The 21,107-nt window shown below is 37.5% G+C and overlaps 1 protein-coding gene across 2 annotated transcripts in view; it reads left to right on the plus strand.

Moving 5' to 3' along the window:
- LOC306849028 (LIM homeobox transcription factor 1-beta) overlaps positions 1–21,107 on the plus strand; it is a 69,513-nt gene that overhangs the window by 38,342 nt on the left and 10,064 nt on the right. For both annotated transcript variants that reach the window (XM_079383879.1, XM_079383878.1), the window contains one exon: positions 19,861–20,093. In XM_079383879.1, the coding sequence (XP_079240005.1) occupies positions 19,861–20,093 (233 nt within the window). The remainder of the gene's footprint in view (positions 1–19,860; positions 20,094–21,107) is intronic.

A 21,107-nucleotide genomic window follows, 5' to 3' on the forward strand; every position in this document is an offset into this window, starting at 1 on the left:
GAATAATTCAAGGTTATCACTTGAACTTCCATTTCCGTTTTTAGTCTCTTCATTTTCCCTGACATCTCTCTGTCCCTTATGTGTGTTTACTTTTTTCACTCATTTTTTTCATCAACACATCTCCACCTTGTTGCAAAACAACCACCTTATTATAATTTGTTTGCACATAGTATACTTTATTTCAGAAAAAAATAAGTATTACATTAGGTATTACATTTATCTTACCTAAATGTCAAAATTGGTACAACAATAGCTACATCCTGAATATAATTCTCCCGGTGCTCCCGATGGCCAGTCCGCCCCTGTCTGTCACTTTCACTGCCAGATCACTTGAGGCAATATACATAGTTGAACACACAGGGTAGAGAAGACTAGAATAGATTCATAGTAATGTTAGATGTATGGGTGAAAAAAATAAAATCCCCAATGCGATGACAGAGATAAAACATCCCTCCAGATCAGATACACTGGACGTGTTTAAGCAAGCAAAATCTTCTACAATTAATTTATTGTTCTCTTCAGCCTGTTGTTTTTCTGCTTTAGAATTTATGGTGTAATGTCTAGACATTATGATGTGTTGGGTTCATGCTCTACCTCTGAGATGAAAAGGAATTTTTGTATTAACCCTTCTCAACCAATATTGATGTGTTGTTTTGTTGCCACAATGACGCAATGATCTCATGTGGGATCAGAGCACTGAGGAATTCGACTGGGTAGAAATGTAATGATGAGTGACAATCAGATGTGGGAATGTTAGTCTATTATTGAAATGTATTTTAATTAAATGGTAAATTAAATTTTGGTCAACAGATATCAATGGTGAACAAAAGGTAATCAAGATGTTTCTTTTTTTGTTTTGTATTTTTCCCCATTTCCTTTTTTTTTGAACATTTAGATTACCTTTGCACATCATCTAATGCACACCTAAATCAAATATTTAAAAGCACAATATTAATCTTTGTAACTGTTATAATTTTTCATACTAGTCATTATAATGATGTAATGCCTAAATTCACTTTTTAACATTCAAAAAGGCTCATTTTTGGTTTGAGTGTTAATTTATTTAGACAAAATAATGTTTTTACATCAGCTATTTCTTGGTTAAAATAATCATTGTCTTGTTGGTATATTCGCGCACACACACACACACACACACAGTGTATAATAATATTGGTGCATCACTACATTTTGTCTCTTATATTCAAGTTAAGCAAGAGAGTTACTAAAAATGTATTTGCCTTAGGTGTTTTATTTATTAAAAAAAAATGTTTTATTGTCAAAATTGTGTTATGAATGATCATTTCTAACAAATGAAATCAGGTGCAAAAATATAATGTGACACAAAAATAAGACTGGAATTGGTATAAATATTTATTTCATACATTTTAATATTGGAGCCACATAAAGCCACATTTTGTAGCAGCTTCTGTTTTTCCGGTAAATTTTACAGACACAATGTGCCTAAATTTGGCATTTCAGTTACCATATATTTACATACATACACACATCATGTTAACAGTCTACCACTGCATCAGAACACATATAGGAGAGTAGAACATGAGGAGTGAGTTTAGCAGCAGGGAAATTCTTTCTGAATCAAACTGGAAAGTCTTCTCCAATTGCATTTGTAACTGTAATTCAGTCAGCTGCGGCCAACTCCATCTGTGTATGCGAATTTGTGTGCGAGTGTATGTGTGTGTTTGGAGGGGCTTTGTGGGCTGAAATGGAGAGCCTTTGGTAAGTGGCTGATTGGAGGGGAAGTCTGTCGGTTTGGCACGTGCCTTGTCCCATGGGACATGTGATAGCCCGGTGCCCACGCACCAGCGCCAGTCTGTGCCAGCAGGGGCTTTCATTTCATCCTGCCTGTGCCAGCCATGTGGAATTTCTTTAACAAAGATCTGAAGGCCTGGCTCTTTCCAAACAAAAGGCCATGCATGATGGCCTTCAGAAGTATTGTTCTGCTTGATTTCAGATGAATGGAATATGGTGACATTACTCGTTTTTTTTTTTTTTGAAAGGAAGGAGAACTTATCTATATCAGCCCATCAAAATGTTTTGGCGTTAAAGAAATACTTGTTCATCAGAGAGAAAGAGAAGTGCGGTGTTAAAGCATGCTGATCTTTCAGCGTGAAGACCTGCTGTTGCCTCTTGCCCTGCTCTGCGTCCATGGTGGATCCTTTACCACTGTGCTCTTCCTGCTTTCTCCCTCACATACCAGAGGAGTTCAGGGGCATCTCCACATCTGACCCTGTCCTCTGCAGCTTAAGGATGGGCTTTCAAACCCAGCCAGCTCCCCGTCACGACTGGAGCCTCACCAACTGGCCCAGATTCAGGGCAAAGAGAGCGGAGAGGAGACCGACTCCTCCTTTCTGGACATTATCCTGGCCGGTCGAAACAATTGTTGGACGCCTTTTATCGCACACACCTGCTGTTTTACAGATACAGTCCTTCACAAAAGTATCCAGACCCTGAAAAGTGTTTCACTCACTTTTAAAAACCTGCACTGTAATGAACATCTGTGGTTTTTGTATTTTATAAACACTAAAACTAAAAATGTTTTATTATATGTGGCATTGTCAAAAAAATAAGACTGAAATAGTATACCTGAAAAAATAATCAAGGTTCTAAAGTTTTTTTGTTTTTTTTTACAGTGATGCTCTATATGCAAATTTTTCAGTGAACGGTTCTTCAAAGAGCTTTTTTTTTCTTCTTTTTTTTTGTGTGAAGAACCTTTTTTACACTTTTGTGTATTGGAAAGGTTTCATAGATGCTAAAGGTTCTTCATGGAATGATCAATTCCAATAAAGAACCTTTATTTTGTGAAGGCATAAATATTTAATTCTTACATATTTCAGAGAGCCACTTTTTGAAGCAGCTGCCGTTTTCTGGGTAATTTTACAGACTTTTTTGAGTGTAAATTTGGCCCATTATTTTAGGCAGATTTGCTCCACGTTTTTTTGGTCTCAGAGTCTGAGTGCTTTTGCATATTGTTTCCTCCTCTGAATATTTTTCATGATCCGTTTATTTTTGAAAGTTAATTTGTGTATAGACATGTGCCTTATATTCAAAGCTACAAAACAGCCATTATCCATACATTTTCAACATTATCACCTAAAACAAAGATTAAAGTTTATTAAATACAATAGGGCATGTTGTTACACTAAGTGAGGTAAGTTGTCACATTATTATTATCATCACATTATTAAGCCAAAAAGACAACATGCAAAAATATTGTTTTTTGCCAGCAGAAATTGCAATTTATACATTGGGTCTCATTCACTAATAATTGCGTAGATTATTCGTATTTACAAGCACATTTGAACTTCTCATGAAAACGTTCCACCTAATTCATGTATGTAGATGGATAGACAGACAGACATACGGCTTGATTGATTGATTGATTGATTGATTGATTGATTGATTGATTGATTGATTGATTGATTGTTAAGACCAGAGTGTGATTTTTGGGTACATGTGCTTTCAATTGTTTCCTTTTTTTTCTTAAATTTAGAATAAATTTTAGTACGAAAGTTTTAATGAATCATGATTTGTTCATGAAAACGTTTATATGCAGATTACATGTACAAATTTGTGCTTAGTGAATGAGAGCCACTGTTTTCATAACAAGGGCTTTTTTTCTAATCAATTTCTACATATTTGTATGTGGGTTTTTTTGTCCTTGGTCTTTTGACTCAAAACCCTATATGTACTGTATAGCCCTTGTGATATCATCTCCACGTGACAGCTAGCCCCAGTCTCATGTACAGTATATATGTTTATCACATGAGTTAGAAGAACAGCAAAGACCATCTTCAAAATGCAACAAAGGCAACAGCGGAAAAACATCCTTTGTTCACTGGTGGTCTCGGATGGTCTCTGGTGTGTGTTTGTGTCTTTTTCCCGCATTCCATCATCGCTCTTCGCTCCGCCGTGCTCTCACTTTTTCCATGGTTGCCATGGTGACATCTACGCATTTTATGCCAGCCACACACTCTACAGACATATTTGTTTGGCTAGTGTAACTCGGCCCCACAATGAAAGACGCTTTTCAGCATAACACCTCCTAATCTGGAATTGAGCTTTCTGAAGGGCCCTGCTGAGCACAAATTCAAATATAGTTTCTCTATGTTAATCTGGCTGGTAATCCTCCAGCCTTTGGGTCTCGAAACATCCTGTCAACAAAAAAAAACCTTGTTTGTTTTTCATTTTCTCCTGCACTTCCCCCTCAAATGTAGCATTCTTTACCAGCACCGAGGAAGCATGACGCGGTTAAACCGATAACCAAGAGCTTTATTTTCTTTCGTCCACCACCGAATATCCATAGTGTGTTCCCATAGTGAAACCCAGCAATGCACCAAGACCAGGATCTCCTCATGAACTTTGCCCTCTGGTAGCAGCTGGTCTTAGCATGTACTTGTCGCCATCAGCCGCCCAGACATTGGCTTAGTTAATATGTGCCCGCTACGGCTAACATATCCATCATGGAGGATGTGTGCTCTCCCAGTACCCTCCCGGCTCTTTCTTGCGCACTAAGCTTCTTTTCCTCATTCATCACCGGTGGCTTTAATGTTAGCAAGTCTGCTAGTGAAGCCATGGCAACAAGGCTCTGTACAAAACAATCTCTAACCAGATTCTTTTAAGAGTGTTACTCTCAGGTTAAATTCTCGAGGCATTTTGGCCTCTTGTGTTGAGTTGTAGAAACTGGGCAACATTTACAGCATCATTGTATTAGCTAGGGAGCTGTTAGTGGAAGAGTACAATATAAAGGTTTAACAGGTTTTTATGGTAATGAACTGCTAACTAACCCAAACCTAAATGGCTACAATATAACCCGCTGATTTTCCAGTTTATATACACAATTTAATAAAATAATTTAAAATAAGTGTTTTCGGTTTTAATATATTTCAAATGTTATCATTACTTCAGTCTACAAGAAAAATAGATTATTATGATCAATGTTAAAAATAGTAGTTTTTTTTATGGAGACCATAATACATTTTTTCAGAATTATTTGATTAATAAAAACAACATTTATTTGAAATATAATTTTTTTGTAACATTATAATTGTTTTTGCAGTCACTTTTGATTCATTTAATGCACTCTTGTTGAATAAAATAATTAATTAAATACTTTTAAAATGAGAAAACTTACAAAAAAAATCAAATGTACATTATATCTAAATAAATATATAGACCTTTCCCCCATTTATTTATTTGTTTATTTTATTTAGATATTTATTTTAAAGGCCAGCAAACTAGGTTAGGCTTATTTAAGCAGTTTTGTTAGTAGTTCTAATGATAAAATCTAGATTCAATCTTGAAAACCGTTAACACTTTATTTTAAGGACCAATTCTCACTATTAACTTGCTGCTTAATAGCATGCATATTATTACTAGTATATTGGCTGTTAATATTAGTACTTACAAAGCACATATTAATGCCTTATTCTGCATGATCATATTTTAGATCCCTTAATCCTACCCCATACCTAAACTTAACAACTACCTTACTAACTATTAATAAGCTTGTTCAGGGAAAACTCAGTTAATAGTGAATATATGTTCCCTATTCTAAAGTGTTACCTAAAAACCTAGTACTACATTCACCTACAGAACAGAACAAAGTATAGATGATAGTAAATCGTGTGTTCCTCCTTTGCTCCTATCTCTCCCATTGCCCCGTGAACTGACATGGGCCTCTTCAGCAGCTTTTCATGGGGTCAAGAAAGCAGCTGTTGACTTTATAACTCTGCAGAGCCTGCCGTTTCACAGCTAGCTACTGACTTTAAACAGGTCTATTAAATGTGCATTCGCCACATCGCAGCCAGAAAGTGACAAGACAGCCAGGGAAGGGGGTACACAAGTTTGGAATGCTCTTGTCAAGTCGACTGAAATATATCTCGCTAAGAAGAGGTGTCATTATAGAGGTAAAGAATGGGGAATGGGGACTGTATTGACTTTTATAGTCATATATTCTTTCATTTTATTCTTCTTTTTCCTTACAGTCCTTTACTATGTTGAGACTGTAAAGCACATGTAATATTACAGTTACATTAAGATGTATTATGTCTATTGAACATCAGTTGTAAAGAACAAAGCTGAAGATAAATCTACCAATGATTTTGTCTTGTCACATTGGATAAATTCAAACTTAAATCAAAGTGGAAGCCATGGAAAGCTTGGTTTCAGCATCTTGTCTCTTAAAGAGATAGTCCTTCCAAAAATGAATTTACTCACCATCATGTAGTTCTAAACTTGTATGACTTTCTTTCTTCTGTGGAATATACATTCTGAAAGATTTTATAGTAGTAAAGTCAATGGGGTCCAAAAACATCACTGAACTTTTGGATTTTAATTTCAAGGGCAAAAACAGACTTTCTTCGATATATCTTTTTTTGCATTCCACAGAAGAGAAAACGCCATACAGGTAAGTTTTTCAGCTAATTGTTAGTTTAATACAGAGAATAAGATTCCGTAAGCTTGACCAATTTACCATTCAAAACACGAACACCCAATTAAAGTGTTTTTATTATTATTAAAAAGGGCACGTAATAAAGAAATAAACAGTGATATTCCTTTTCAGAGTCAAAGTTGATTTAGTGGGTGTGGAGAATTTCCCCCATTTGAAACAAGAGAGGGAATCTATAGGAATAAAGAAATAAGTGACAGTGCAAACAAACGAGTCCGCGTTCATCTCCACATCGACTAAGCCCATGTCACCACGCATTCTCTTGATTCCAAGCTTAAACTAAGTCGCGTAAACAGACCCCCCACCTCAACACACTAGCATCCAAATAATGACAGGGTCATTCCTGCTAATTAAAACAAAGGTAAACACTCTTCTTTTTCACTTTTTCGGGAGTTAGGGGGTCGGAGAGAAGGGAGGGGAGGACACACATATGCGCACAAGCATCTTTCCAGACTCTGCTTTTGGTAATCCACTATTTATTCATTCCGGGTAAACTCCACAAGATGGACAAGGCACGGTTCTCCATGGCGGAAAAGGGGGTTGGGGTGTGTTAGCAGACAAGCTTCTCCAGCCTCTGTATGGAGCTAAGGAATTTTTCATTAGTGAACAGCTGGGTCACAAGTGGCTCCAAAGCTATCTTAATATTGTGTAGGCCCACAGATTAGGCTGCCCTGAAAAGGAGCCAACGCGTGACGTTCTCCACCATATCCCGCCTTTGCATATTTGCAGAGCCCTCGCTTCAGAACACCTTATATTACTGTTTGTTTTATTTCTCAGAAGAAGGCCCTCCAGGGTCAATAGTAATTATGAAGCCCTCTACTCCAAATGTTGCTTTTTAACCACTTCAGCGCTGAAGAATTCCGCTCATTGTTTTCCTTCTCAAGTGTGTCTTAGGAACGGATGGGAACGGTACACTAGATCAGTGAATCAGATCTGTGCACCAATTCATGTTATCAAGTGGTACTTTGACATACTTAAATGCTACATATTCGGAAAATATGGTAATACATTTTTTTTATTGGATTTCTTACTGAAACGTAGTTGTTTATGTATTATAAATTACTACTTTATATTACTATATTTTCATTACTATATCACACTGTATATATCATTAATACTATTAATATATGTATACATACATACATACATTTATGGGTAGATGGCAAATAAAAATTGGACTGTGTCCTATGGCGTGACATAGCAAAAATATATATATAAAAAAAAAGAAAACTTAACATACAAATAACATGAGAAAAATGTATCTTCATTCTTAGAGTTACAAATAGCATGAGAGAGGTTTATCTTCAATGTTATATAAATGTATATATATATATATATACTACACACTATATTACTGTTTCACCTTAGTACCCTTTATATTGTAATGTACTGTATGTTATATTATAGTATCTATATCGATAGATAGATAGATAGATAGATAGATAGATAGATAGATAGATAGATAGATAGATAGATAGATAGATAGATAGATAGATAGAAATTATGTATTATAGATAACATGTATCATTTATTTTTTAAATAATATTGAAAAATATATTGCTTTAAAATAATATATAAATTATTATTATTATTATCTTTTTTGAATATTGTACCATATGTCTGTCGTTTAGGTGTCATAATTATATGGTGGTCTAACATTGTCTTCTTCCAAAGGCATGTCATCCACTGACGCTAATGCCAAGGATTTGGTCTGACCAGTATTCCTTTCATTAGGCTATCTATGGGAAGTTATGGCTCATAGCATACGTTATGCCATCTGAGAGTTATTAGTCCCACTGCAAGCAGATTGTCTGCAGTGGCCTGCGCAGCAAGAAGGCCTGTTAGACCTCATTTAAAGTGGCTTGGAAGGGTGAACCACTGAGTTATTAGTATTATTAAACAGGTACAGAAAACTTTACAGGGAGCCCTTTGTCTGTTTGCTTTACAAAATCTCTGTCATTTTTCTTTTGTTCCTTCCATTTTTTTCTCATTTGCTTCATTTGAGTGTTTTCTTTTACTCTTAGACTTTTTTCAAAATAGAGTTGATTCAAGAGTCCTCGCTTTCCCCTCTCTCTCTCTTTCAGATGCTCTCTCATTTGCAGTGCATGTGCTGTAAAGATGTCAGGTCTCCAACGGGGCCAGAGAGGAGATGAGCATTACTGCAGGCTTAAGTTACAGAGCAGAACGCTGTGATGAGAAGCAGAGCAGTCTGCAGAGCTCTGCCCGTAACTCACGCACTTCTGCCTCTTTTACCAGGGAACACGCTGTAGCACAATGACAAAGAGTTTGGGAGATGCTAAAAAGGGGAAATTCACTGATCTTTATATCTATGAATCTCGTCTTTTCTCCTGCTAAAAGAGACCTCTAAAAAGCTGGTTTGTTGGCTTTAAGATGTATAGGATGGTCTCCTGGCCTGGCCAAACTCATTAGGCTGGTCTTTATTGATGTTTTGAGCATGTTTTTAACTATCCAGGCTAGGAAACCAGCTGGTCAACCAGTTAAATTAGCTAAATACTAGATTTCAGTCCAGCTTAAACCATTTAAGACTGACTAGTGTCATTTTTTATTAACAGAGAGCTAAAAGTGTTTAACCTAACCAGGTAAAAGGTGCTCAAATCCTCATCTTAAACCATCAAAACAGACCACCTTAAACTGGTTTAATCTTTATTTTTGTTTTCAGAAGGGATTTGAATGCTGTTTGATCTAAACTTGTAATCGGCATTATAATGAAGCAACTGATGATTCTCCAAACTCTCAGCATTTTATGTTTATTTGTAAATCAGATTCAGATGGGTCAGATCTTGCATACGGTTCCTCGTGCTCACGCCCACTCAATCCCCCTTTTCTTTCATGGTTTGTGAGACACAGCACTATCTCTTTGTACATAGGCGCTGTGGTTCTGCATTGAACATGCTCACTGGAGATCTACAGCTGTCCAAACACACACTGTGTACCTGTCTGCCTGATGCCCAGGCTTAGCTGTGTACTCAACCTCCACCGCTCACGGCCCTGCTGTCCTTTTCATATCAGTGCAGCCATCTCTCCACACTCATCCTTCAATCTTTTTTTGTGAACTGTTTGATTTTTTTCTTTATCCCCATATTGTTCAAAACTTTGGGGTCATTAAGATTACAAAAATCTATTCATCCAAAAATATCATCTATTCATCCAAAAGTATCACCACAAAAATATTAAGCAGCAGAACTGTTTTCAATATTGATGATAATAATAAGAAATCATATTTATTTAGCAGCAAATCAGCATATTAGAATGATTTCTGAAGGATCATGTGACACTGAAGACTGGAGTAATGATGGCGAAAATTCAGCTTTGCCATCACAGAAATAAAATACATTTTAAAATATATACAAAACATTTTAAACTGTCATAATATTACTGACATTATTACTGTTTTTGATCAAATAAACGCAGCAAATAAATGCAATTGTTTTTGTTCAAAAACAATAAAAAATGAGTGCTGTCAAACGATTAATCGTGATTAATCGCATCAAAAATAAAAGTTTTTGTTTACATAATATATGTGTATACTGTGTATATGTATTATGTATATATAAATACAAACACATGCATGTATATATTTAAGAAAAATTTTATGTTTATATATTAAATATATTTATTTATAATATAAAATATAAGAATATGAATATATAAATGTATAAACAAATATTTTCAAAATATATTCTGTATGTATGTGTATTTATATATACATAATAAATATACACAGTACACATACATATAAAATGTAAACAAAAACTTTTATTTTGGATGCGATTAATCGCAATTAATCATTTGACAGCACTAAACAAATCATCCCAACCTCAAACTTTGGACAGCGTATATATATTGGTGTAACCTGGTCAGATTTATTTTTTCTTTGAGTAGTGCATCATTTCTTTGCTCCAAAACCTAATGTGCTGCTGAAAAAGACAGATTTCAAGGCATAATGAATGTGAAGACTGTTCCATGAGGTAAAGGCAGTATTTGCATTAGTGGAAAAGGCAATCCCAGAATGCATTGCTGTAAGCTTGGTGAAAAAAATGAAGATGGCAGACAAGGCAAAATGTTGATTGTAACTAAACTTAGATTTCAATCCAGACGTGTGCCATTTACATATAAGGTAATATATATTTTAATGTTCCATGTAATTAAAATAGATATTTGTGTAGTTAGAATATGGTGTTAGATTGGCAACATGCTAACAATAAATGAATTATATAAATGTATTAGGAGTCATGCTAATTGTACACTTGTTGCCTGTGGAGAGTGTCCCAAATCAGTCATTTATGAGGTTCAGTGATAGTATAGAAAGCAAGGCGACTGACTAGGTTTTGAATCAGAGATACTGTGTCTCCAGATATGTGTGACCAGTAGACAGACTTTTCTGCTCAAATTTTCTCACAGAAATATGTTAAGACAGCTTGATTTGTGTTAACTCAGCCTGTGAATGCTGCACTTGGCCCTATGTTTCGCTGAGAGGCATTGAGGTAAGTGTGTAGACATGTTTGGACACTGATACTCTCCCTCAGCCGTGCCTCCTACCTCTGCGAATGACCCCTCAAGTTACTACGTCTTTCAGTTCACCGGAGCAGAAAGCATGTTTGATAATCAGGCCTGAGAATAATTTAACCGCTCAACCAGGTAGAAAACGCATCGTATTTTTGAATACATCTCCTCACATTGTGATACAGCTCAGTTTGTCAGATCAATAAGGGTGTTCAGCCACGCATGGAATATTTTCCTGTCAGGAGCCGCACGAAACATGTGTTTCTGTGAACAGAAAGAGAAAATTTAACGTGTCACATAACCACTTTCCAAAAGACTTGGACAGAACCCTGAGGCACTGATTTCATTTAAGTCCTCAAACATCACACGAGTTTTTGGATCTAAAGCATACTCAAAAACACAGATTGAACATGAAGTATATTGTATAATGAGAGTTACCAGTCAAATTGTGATGTCGATGGCCGTAAAGCTGCATTGGGGATTTCTTCAGAGCATAAAGCAACATCGATCCGCATCCTCGTTGCATTGATTGCGGTGATTAGATGTTTTGTGAAGCTCATCATTCATTTCAATAGTCTTAAATGGCAGATTCATGATTGTGGGAATTCATGTTCATGCCGTATAACAATTCAGGTGTTGAATTCTGCGGGGTAATAAATCAGCTGTTGCAAAACAAATATGAATAACAATCCCTGAAGCCAGCCAGCCACCTACCTGCGCTAAAAACCTCCCAGCATTCTTAGATGCACAAGACAATGGTGTCATAGCCGAAAGGAGAACCTGTCTAGGCAAATCCGCTGATCCATCACAGCGAGGTAGATGATCACACAACGTTCTTTGTTGTGATGGTGACTCATACCGCGGTTTACGAGCCATTTGTTAGCCACAAAGCATATCATCAACACTCCACAAATTTCAAAAACAGTTTGCTTCTAATTTGATAGATATTTTAAACGAACAGGGGACAAAGTGAGAGATGAAACGTGTCTTCTGAGATCTTCCCTCAGTGTTCCTCAAGAGAAAAAGAGCCCAAAGATTGTTTGATGGAGGAAAACACCTCTGGGCCAGTAATGAAGGTGCACATTCTCCTCTAATGTGTTTTACTTTTACCTGCTGGGAGTTTAATTAAAAAACAAAGAGCCTCAATTTAAAGCCCATTACTATGCTAATTTAGTATAGAGAGGGAGGTGATTAAGCAGCTCTTAGCTTTGACTTGAGCTTGCCCAGGGGAACGTGGTGAAGATACTCTTTACTTGCCTTCATTAGTTCACACTGTAATCTCTCCACGCCGAAGAGAAACGCTGATACTAAGCAGTAATAGAGGCCCATTTCCTCATGGATTATTAAAGAGAAGTTTTACTTTAATGATTATGGTATTTGTCTAATGAAACAGCATTTTTTTGTCTGTGTTTAAAGTTTAAGCATTTGAGTTATGATCAATTGCATTTAATCACTGCACCCCCCAAAATGGTAGAAGCATTGCAGTTATTCTTTAAGAATATTAAAGAGCAAAGATTTTATGGCACACTAAACCAGTAGAAACTTTATCTATGTTGGTCGTTCACAACCAAGTCATGATATTGGCTTGGAGTTGTACTCAGTTTCACATGCTGATTTTTAGTGCTCATATTTACTTAATTTGTAGTATAACCAGCAGCATATAAGCGCAACCAGCATTTGTATGTGTGGAAAGTGTAACAGCGTGTGTCTTAATCAGATTCCTAGTTCAGCAGTCAGTGCAAATCATTCTAGCGTAATGATGGGTGATGAAAAAAAAAGATTTATATAAATAAAATATCAGTTCTGATTCTAATGACAGCATTATGTCCTATAAAAAACTAAGGAAAATGCCTTTAAAATTAAATTCAACTGTAATTTGTATCTAGAAAAGTAAAGTTTTTTTTAAACTAGACAAAGGCTTGTCTCAAAGTTTGAAAAAGTCTGTTTAGATTAGATAGATAGATAGATAGATAGATAGATAGATAGATAGATAGATAGATAGATAGATAGATAGATAGATAGATAGATAGATAGATAGATAGATCCCACGACTTGGGGAAGTCGTGGCCTAATGGTTAGAGAGTCGGACTCGTAATCGAAAGGTTGCGAGTTCGAGCCCCCGGCCGGCAGGGATTGTAGGTGGGGGGAGTGAATGTCCAGCGCTCTCTCCACCCTCAATACCACGACTGAGGTGCCCTTGAGCAAGGCACCGAACCCCCAATTGCTCCCCGGGCGCCGCAGCATGGCTGCCCACTGCTCCGGGTGTGTGTTCACGGTGTGTGTGTGTGTGTGTGTGTGTGTGGATTTGTTCACTATTCACTGCTGTGTGTGTGCACTTGGATGGGTTAAAGGCAGAGCACCAATTTCGAGTATGGGTCACCATACTTGACAATACGTCACGACTTTATTTAAATTTTGTGGAGCAGGAAGAAAGAACACTTCATTTTTAAGCAAAATGAGATGCAACAATAGTATATAAAATGTTATACAACATTGCTTTACATACTGTATATACCTCTCAAATGTTCAAAAATACAAAATACAATATCAGAATTTTTTTTTCCCCAAAGAATATGCAGCATTCAGAAAGGATTTTTTTCACTTCTAATCTGAAACTGTGAAGCTGCCCTAAACTTTTTTCTCTCACTTTTCTTTGGATCTCTCTTTCTGTGTTGGCATTCAGGAGACAAGATCCATGTCACAGATGAAAAAAAAAAAAAAAAGATCATAGAAGCCATGTAGTCTGTAACCAGGTAGCTCCCAGACGCAGTGTCCATCAACTCTCTTCATGATTGACATGACCAAAACACATCGCAGGCCTGGGGGGCTCGGTTGAAGAAGCCTGGGGGGACTGACTGTCTTCAAAGTGATTGTTTACAGCTGTTAGACAGAGCCTTTGATGGAAATGTGGTGATATAAGAATCCATTCCGAAATCGTTACAGTCTTTTTTTTTTCTTGCATGTTCAGTACAGACAAGAGGATAGGTGGGGATGAGAGCATGTGTTGCTAAATGTACGACGATTATCGAGCCATGCACTCCCCCACACCTCTCTCCCTTCTCTAGACTCATCTTTAATCTCCTCTGGGTATGTGATCCTTATCAGAGAGTTAGAGGCATTGAGGGAAGGTCTTTAGTGGTCGGGAAATCATTGGCAACATGTGGGGAAAGCTTTAAGATGTTGTCACACTTTAAGTTGTTCATAAGCTGTTCAAAGAGAAAGTGCGTACTCCGACGGCAAGCGTTCTGAGAGGAATTGGAAGGCAAGACGCAGACACCCTTCAGGAAAAATATCATGTCAGAAAACAGGGAACGTGGAGGAATTTGGGCACTTTTGCCTGTAATGTGCAGGGGAATGAGGTTGGGATATAACGCATGCCAGATACAAACCATTAATTTTTTATTTAACAGGGAAGAAAAATCTGTATAATATTTATTCTTAATAAATATTTAATTTAATTTTAATTGTTTCAATTTTAGTTTATTTCATTTGACTTAATTGTGAAAATGTATTGAATGTCATCTGGTACCTGTTGCTCTAAGATTCCAATGGTGGACATTTCTTCTCACCAAACATGCAGTCTTGGTGCGTGAATACTGATTCTTCTAGCGATTACACTGGACTGTGAGAGTCTGGAAGCAGATAATGATCTTTTCTGAAGTTATCTGTGTGGATTATCTCTGATTTGACTCGTGGGGTCTGGGAGGGTCTGAATCAATATTGGCATGGCGATGCCTGAATTGTGTCTGTTGATCCAAATGTGAGGGTCTTATCTGCTAATCTGTGCGCTCAGGTGTTTGGTAGGGAGTACACATCCTCAGGACAAACAAATTGGGTGTCTGAGGGACTTTAAAATCTCCCCCCTCACCTCCCCAATCCTGTTTGGTCTGTGTCTTTTTCTTCCCCTTTTTTGTTGTAATTTGTATTAATGACTCAATATATTGTCTTGTCTTTATAATTCATGATTCACACACATTATTCACTCTCCTTATAGTATCTACAATAAGTTCTGTTTCAAAAACCCAGTCAGCTGCCTTGCAGTCTATTGCTTACTATGCCTTCCATCTAGAATGAAAATCCGATGGATTGATTTGTTCTACATAGGCAACTACATCGCACTCTGCACCGATAACTTAACTCCTGTTTTCATTAGTTTAGTGTTAGCATGTTGCTAAGCTAACACCACAATACTCCTAATGAGCATTACAATGCATAGCACATACTAAAATTGGGTAAAATAAGCAATTTTAGAGTTGTTCATATTTTTTGACTCAGTGTTGAATTAAATGTATGTTTATTTATAATCATTTAACTTTGTACGCCATCTTGGATTAATTTTTTTCACTGAGCTTGTCGCAATGAATTTTAGCAGTGAACGATACATATATAGGTATATTTATAATATATGCTGCTTTGTTCACTATTTTAAATCCTGAATTTTTTATTTTATTTAATTTTTTACTTCACACATTGTTTAAATGCATTTTTATTTAAAAGCATAAGCATATAAAATGCTGTTTTTATTGATATTGTTCATAATAGCATGTTCCATGAAGTTTTTTTTTTTTTTTGCCATATTTGCCATATTTGTTTATAATAACATATTATTATTACTTATTTTATTTATTTTATGTTATTTAGTTTAGGTGTTTTAAAAGGAAGCTCAATAATGTACATGATTCTTCAGACTCTTTTTGCTCCTTGAGACCAATAGCAGAAAAATTGGGATCTGTAGCCTAGATCTTGTGTTTTGTGTCTGGTGGTAGTACTTTCCCTCACTGTAGAGGTTTATTAAAAAGGCTCAGATGTGGAGATGCATCTACTCTCTAGTCTCTCTTCAGCTTTCATCTCAAACCACAGGACAGAAATCCCCTCCAGAAGACATGCGGCATCCCAGTAAGAGCTGCCGTTGTTTACGTCTGTCCTGACGTCCGGTCTGCTCTTCCCCTGCATGCCCATACTCCGCTGCTCACCCAGGCTAATCAGGTAATGTTACGGGGGATTGAGAGCAATCCACCCCCCCCCCCCCCCCCCCCCCCCCCCGGTTGGCCTTCTCCTGCTCACACTGCGGTGTTGTTTTAAAGCGCATTCTTTCGGCGCTGAACTTGGAAAGGTATTAAAGTGGGATTAGGGGCTCCTCCACAATCCAGCGCTTGTGTCATTCACTGGGCTGCTCTCTTTCACCCCCCTCATCCCGGCCACCTCCCTCTCTCTCTTTCTGTTACCCCCCGCCTCTGCCCTGTTTGATTGTAGCGATCAGTGGGAGTTGAAGTGACTGTGCCTTTCAAAAGGAAAAAAAGGGGTAGGGTTAAATCCCTACTCCACTGCTCCCTGCTAATTCCCCTTGTTCCTCCAAGAAGGATTTACTTCTGCTGCCAGCTTGTGAAAGGCTTTCTCTGCCCATCCGAAAAGTTAGCCGTCGCCTTCCTGCAGAGGTGTGGTTGCTATAGCAGGGGCGTCATGCGTGGCTATTCCCTCAGAGGTCCCGCTGAGAATGGGGAACGGGTCAGGGGGGTTGACAACAGCCAAAAAAATCCGGATTAGATGCCGGGACAAAGCCAGGACAGGAAGATTCCAGAAGGAACAAATGGGAATTACAGCAGCAAAAATAATGCAAAGTGACAGAGAGGGGAAATAGAAAAATAATGGCTTACAAGATTAGAACGGGTGGGGAAAAAGGAGGTGAGAAGAAAAGAGGCGGATGAAAGGGAATGTTTTCATTTGGATGAGAAGGATCCTGAGAGCAGGGCAGCGTCAAGGTGAGCGGGCAAAACTGGAAAGTGTCACCACTGCTCAATAGGGTTAATTTCCTGTGCTTTCCGGCCTTTTTCGTCCTGGAGTCTTTGACAAGGATTCGCATTGTTGAATGAACGTTTGATTCAAACTGAGTCATGATGACAGATTCATTATTCTGTCCGACTTGTTTGACAGATCCGGCATGTAACTGGTTAATCTAGCTAAAATATTACGTCAGCCATCTTTTAATGTGAACGTTGTGAGTGTTTGGATGTGTTTAGACAGCAAAAACTCCATAAATATGATGGAATGTGCAAAATCATCTTGTTATTGTTACCAACTCATCTTCTTTACAGATGTTTCACAAGATCATATCACAGCGCTGTGGTCTTCATGCCAAAAATTACAACCATGATAATCTTCAATACTTGCTCAATACTTGATTTGTGGGGGGAAAATAATTCTATTTTCATGGGATTAATGAAATCTGTATGGACGTAATTGCTTGAACAATTGGGAGTAACCACAACAGATCAGGCCACGTCTAAACACAAAATGATGAAGGTGTGTTTCTTAGAATTATTCCTTTGCTCAGATTGGAAAAAGGAGCCAGGTAGATGGATATCCCACAAACACGAGAGAGTTGTTGGCATGCCAACAGTTTAGTTAGGATTAATAGTTTTCCAATGGCAAATAAAAATCTTCTAATCTTCTTCTTGTCCCACAATAAAGAAAAGATTATAGGCTTATGTTCAGCCTGCTAATGCCAATATACATATTGTTATTCTCCCCCAAAAAACTGAGTTCTTAAAGTTTTTGATCCTAAAGATTCCAAAATATGATTACCCCCTTGTGAAGGAGTTAAAACAAAATCTCAATTGATTGTACATTAACCCTAACCCTAATCCTAACATTATTAAGAGAACATGATGCTACATTTTAAATAATTGATATAAGCCAAATTAAACTATAGATTGTCATGTGATTAGAAAATCCTTATATATATATATATATATATATATATATATATGTATGTATATGTGTGTGTGTATATATATGTGTGTGTGTGTTTGTGTGTGTGTATGTATTTCAGGTTTATTTCAAATATTTCAATATATGAACTAAATATAAAATATAAACTAATTTAAATTAAGTAAAATACAATTTAACAGAAACTGTAATAATTAAAAATGGTACATAATATAGTACATAAAACCAACAGTATCTGTCAATGAGTATTTGCCAGTTATTTTCCAGCATTAATAATGATACTGCTCCATAAATGACAAGGCAATTCCACTGTATGCCACATCGGTTTATTCTCATGACATCTCAAAGGATGCCCATAGAAAGTCTGACATGCAAAACAACAGTCGTGACAAAAAATACCCGGCTATACAAAACTCCAACAAACAGCGATGCAGCTGGTCGTGTGTCCAGCGGGCTGTCATTATCAGTCCCCCATCACCATCTCACAATGAAATTACCATCACAAAACCCACCATATTTACACATATTCATCTGAACTCATATTAACACATATTCATCACTGTCAACCAACCCTGTCCACCATCAACAGAATATGATGATGATGGGCATTCTCCCTGTCTCCCTCCCGATGAACAATGCCACAGATGAAATACAGAGATACGCACAAGCGCCGGGGCAGCTGTCCTACCAGCCAGAGCAAACAAAAGAACCAAGGCTAATAAATCAGCTTTTATGGGCTGGACACTGTCACAAACCCACTTCCTGTAGAGGTGGGCCCCCGCTGAACCTCACAAGATGAGAGCAAGTTGGCAATATCTCTGCCTGTAATGAAACCAAAATGATTTTATCGACAACGTTAGGAGGAAATGAAGGCTGCGGGGGTGGCCGTTGTCTGTTATGTAAACAGACATGTATTGTGGCATAGCGTATGATTTTAGAGTTTATCTGACAGGAGATCACTTCTTAGCAATATGGTGTAAATTTGCATTAAATATGAGTGAAAAAATATTTTTGTTTCTATTTTAATATTTTATTTATGCTATTTTTTATTTTCTCCGATCAACAGGTTGTCTAATCAGAAAAAAATGTAGAAATCTCACAAAAACAAAATTTTAAGCCATCTCTTCCCTAAGAAATAACTTCCCATTTCAGTAGCATTGTGTGAGTGGCGATGAAGCCTGTCTAATCACTGCAGTGAGCGGGGTAAAGCCAGTGGAGCTGAGGGCCCATGCCGCTGATTGAGGTTTGCTGGTGCGTTGGGTCGAGAGGTGATCCCGTATTTCCTCCCATTGGGTTCTGTTGAAGCGTTGAGGAGTTATCCAGGCTGCATTAACAGATGAGCCAGTGTCAAAGCAGATCGCTCAGGGGCTCAACCTCATGTCCCCTGCCCCCTTAATCACCATACTATGATGGACAAGCACATGTAAAGACATTCACTGTGCTGTGATGCCTTCTGATGCATTACTCTTACTGTATTTTTAAATATCTTAAAGGGGTAGGTCACTCAAAAAATGTAAAGTCTGTCATTATTTGCACACTGTCGTATCATTTAAAACCTGTATGCTGTTTGTTTTTCCGCCAGTGCAAATATTTGAAAAGTAAATATGACCGAATTCAATAGAAAACAGTCATTTTAAATTGCAATAATTTTTCAGAATTTAACAATTTTATAATATTTTTGATAAAATAAATCCATCTTAAATTACTCTAAAGGTCCTTGCACACTGAGTCCAAAATTTCCGGATGCGTTTTTTTTTTTCAGTTTTTTTCGTATTCGTCATCCTTTCCTATCAAAATGTTTGCTACGGATGGGAAAACACAGAAATCTGAACCTGATCCAAAAAAAATTTCATGACGGTTGAAAGTTTTGGGAGAAGTGTGTGAACGTGATTGACCCAAGGTGAGGTCGTATTTATTTCTTAACGTGCAAAGATTTTGGACGAGAATTTCGGACTGTAAAGACCTTAAGAAGCTTCGAAAACATCTTACCAACCCCAAACGTTTTAAATGGTAGTGTAGGTTTAGAGCTAAAGTTTGACCTTATGTCTTTTCAGACAGATTTTTTTGATCATTTACACACTTCTCTCTTTCGCTTTCTTTCTCTTTCTCTTTCTCTGTCACTTTCTCTGTCACTTTCTCAGGTTATTTGCGACCAAATGTAGCGGGTGCCTGGAGAAAATCGCCCCTACAGAGTTCGTGATGCGGGCGCTTGAGTGCGTGTACCACCTCAACTGCTTCTGTTGCTGTGTATGTGACCGACAGCTGAGGAAAGGGGACGAGTTTGTACTGAAGGATGGACAGCTGCTGTGCAAGAACGACTATGAGAGGGAAAAAGACCTCCTCGGCTCTGTCAGCCCCGATGACTCAGATTCAGGTATGAATACAAGCTAATCTATACACCACAGACCTTGATGCCAGCATATTTATGAATATATTTTAAGGGGAGTCTCAAAACACTTTTTTTTTTGTTCTGTACAACACAGAAATAAGTGTTTTGAAGAATGCTTCAACTGTTTGTTTTTTTTTCATGCAATGAATGCCAAAACATTGACTTTTATTGTATGGGCAGTAGGAACATTTTTAGAAATATATTCTTCTGTGTTCTACAGAGGAAAAAAGGAAAAAATACACACAAAAGTGTAGAATATGGCCCCTTTAAACAACATCCAGCAGATGAAGAGCAGTTCTGACAGAGAGAAGCCACACTGTGCTGTCTGATGTGGGCAAGTTAAGTTGCTGGAAAGAAGAAGAGCTTGAATCTCTGTGAGTGACAAGAAGGATTTTAGGACCTGCTCACCAGCATCCCCTCACTTTTTATCAGCCCCTCAGACTCCTTTTCCCTCACTTCACCGTAATGAGGCATCTCACCAAGCCTCACTTTTACCATCCCCATGTGGATTTCATTTAAACGCGCACACACGCAAACAGCCCACTCTCTCAAACACTGAGAAACTTGTCAGATGCTTCAACAAGACTGTGTCAACTTTCTGGGATGTTCGTCTCTTTTCTATTCTTCATTTGTACATTTTTTTGGTATATGTGTTTAATGTTTCTAAGTTGACCTGAATGCAAGAAGTGAAGTGTAATTTCTAAGAATTCATTTAGTTTGCAGTACACCACAGAAAAAGAGATCAGAAACAGATGAGAGAGAGGACCGAATTAGCCCATCATGTTTGTATCTCCCGCTGATCACTTAAAAAGGCCAAACCATTTGCAGGCCTAATCGCCAGAGATGTTCACTGCTGATGCCACAAAAGCCACTAGTGCCAAATTGCAGAAGCCCTTAATCTCGAAAAACAGTCACGCTGGGAACGTGCCCATTTGGGTTTTTAACTTTCGAACCAGGCCACGTTATGGAGTTTGGCACCTTTTTTTTTAATTACTATTA

Source organism: Barbus barbus (assembly GCF_936440315.1).
Source record: "Barbus barbus genome assembly, chromosome: 29".
In the NCBI taxonomy this organism is placed as follows: domain Eukaryota; kingdom Metazoa; phylum Chordata; class Actinopteri; order Cypriniformes; family Cyprinidae; genus Barbus; species Barbus barbus.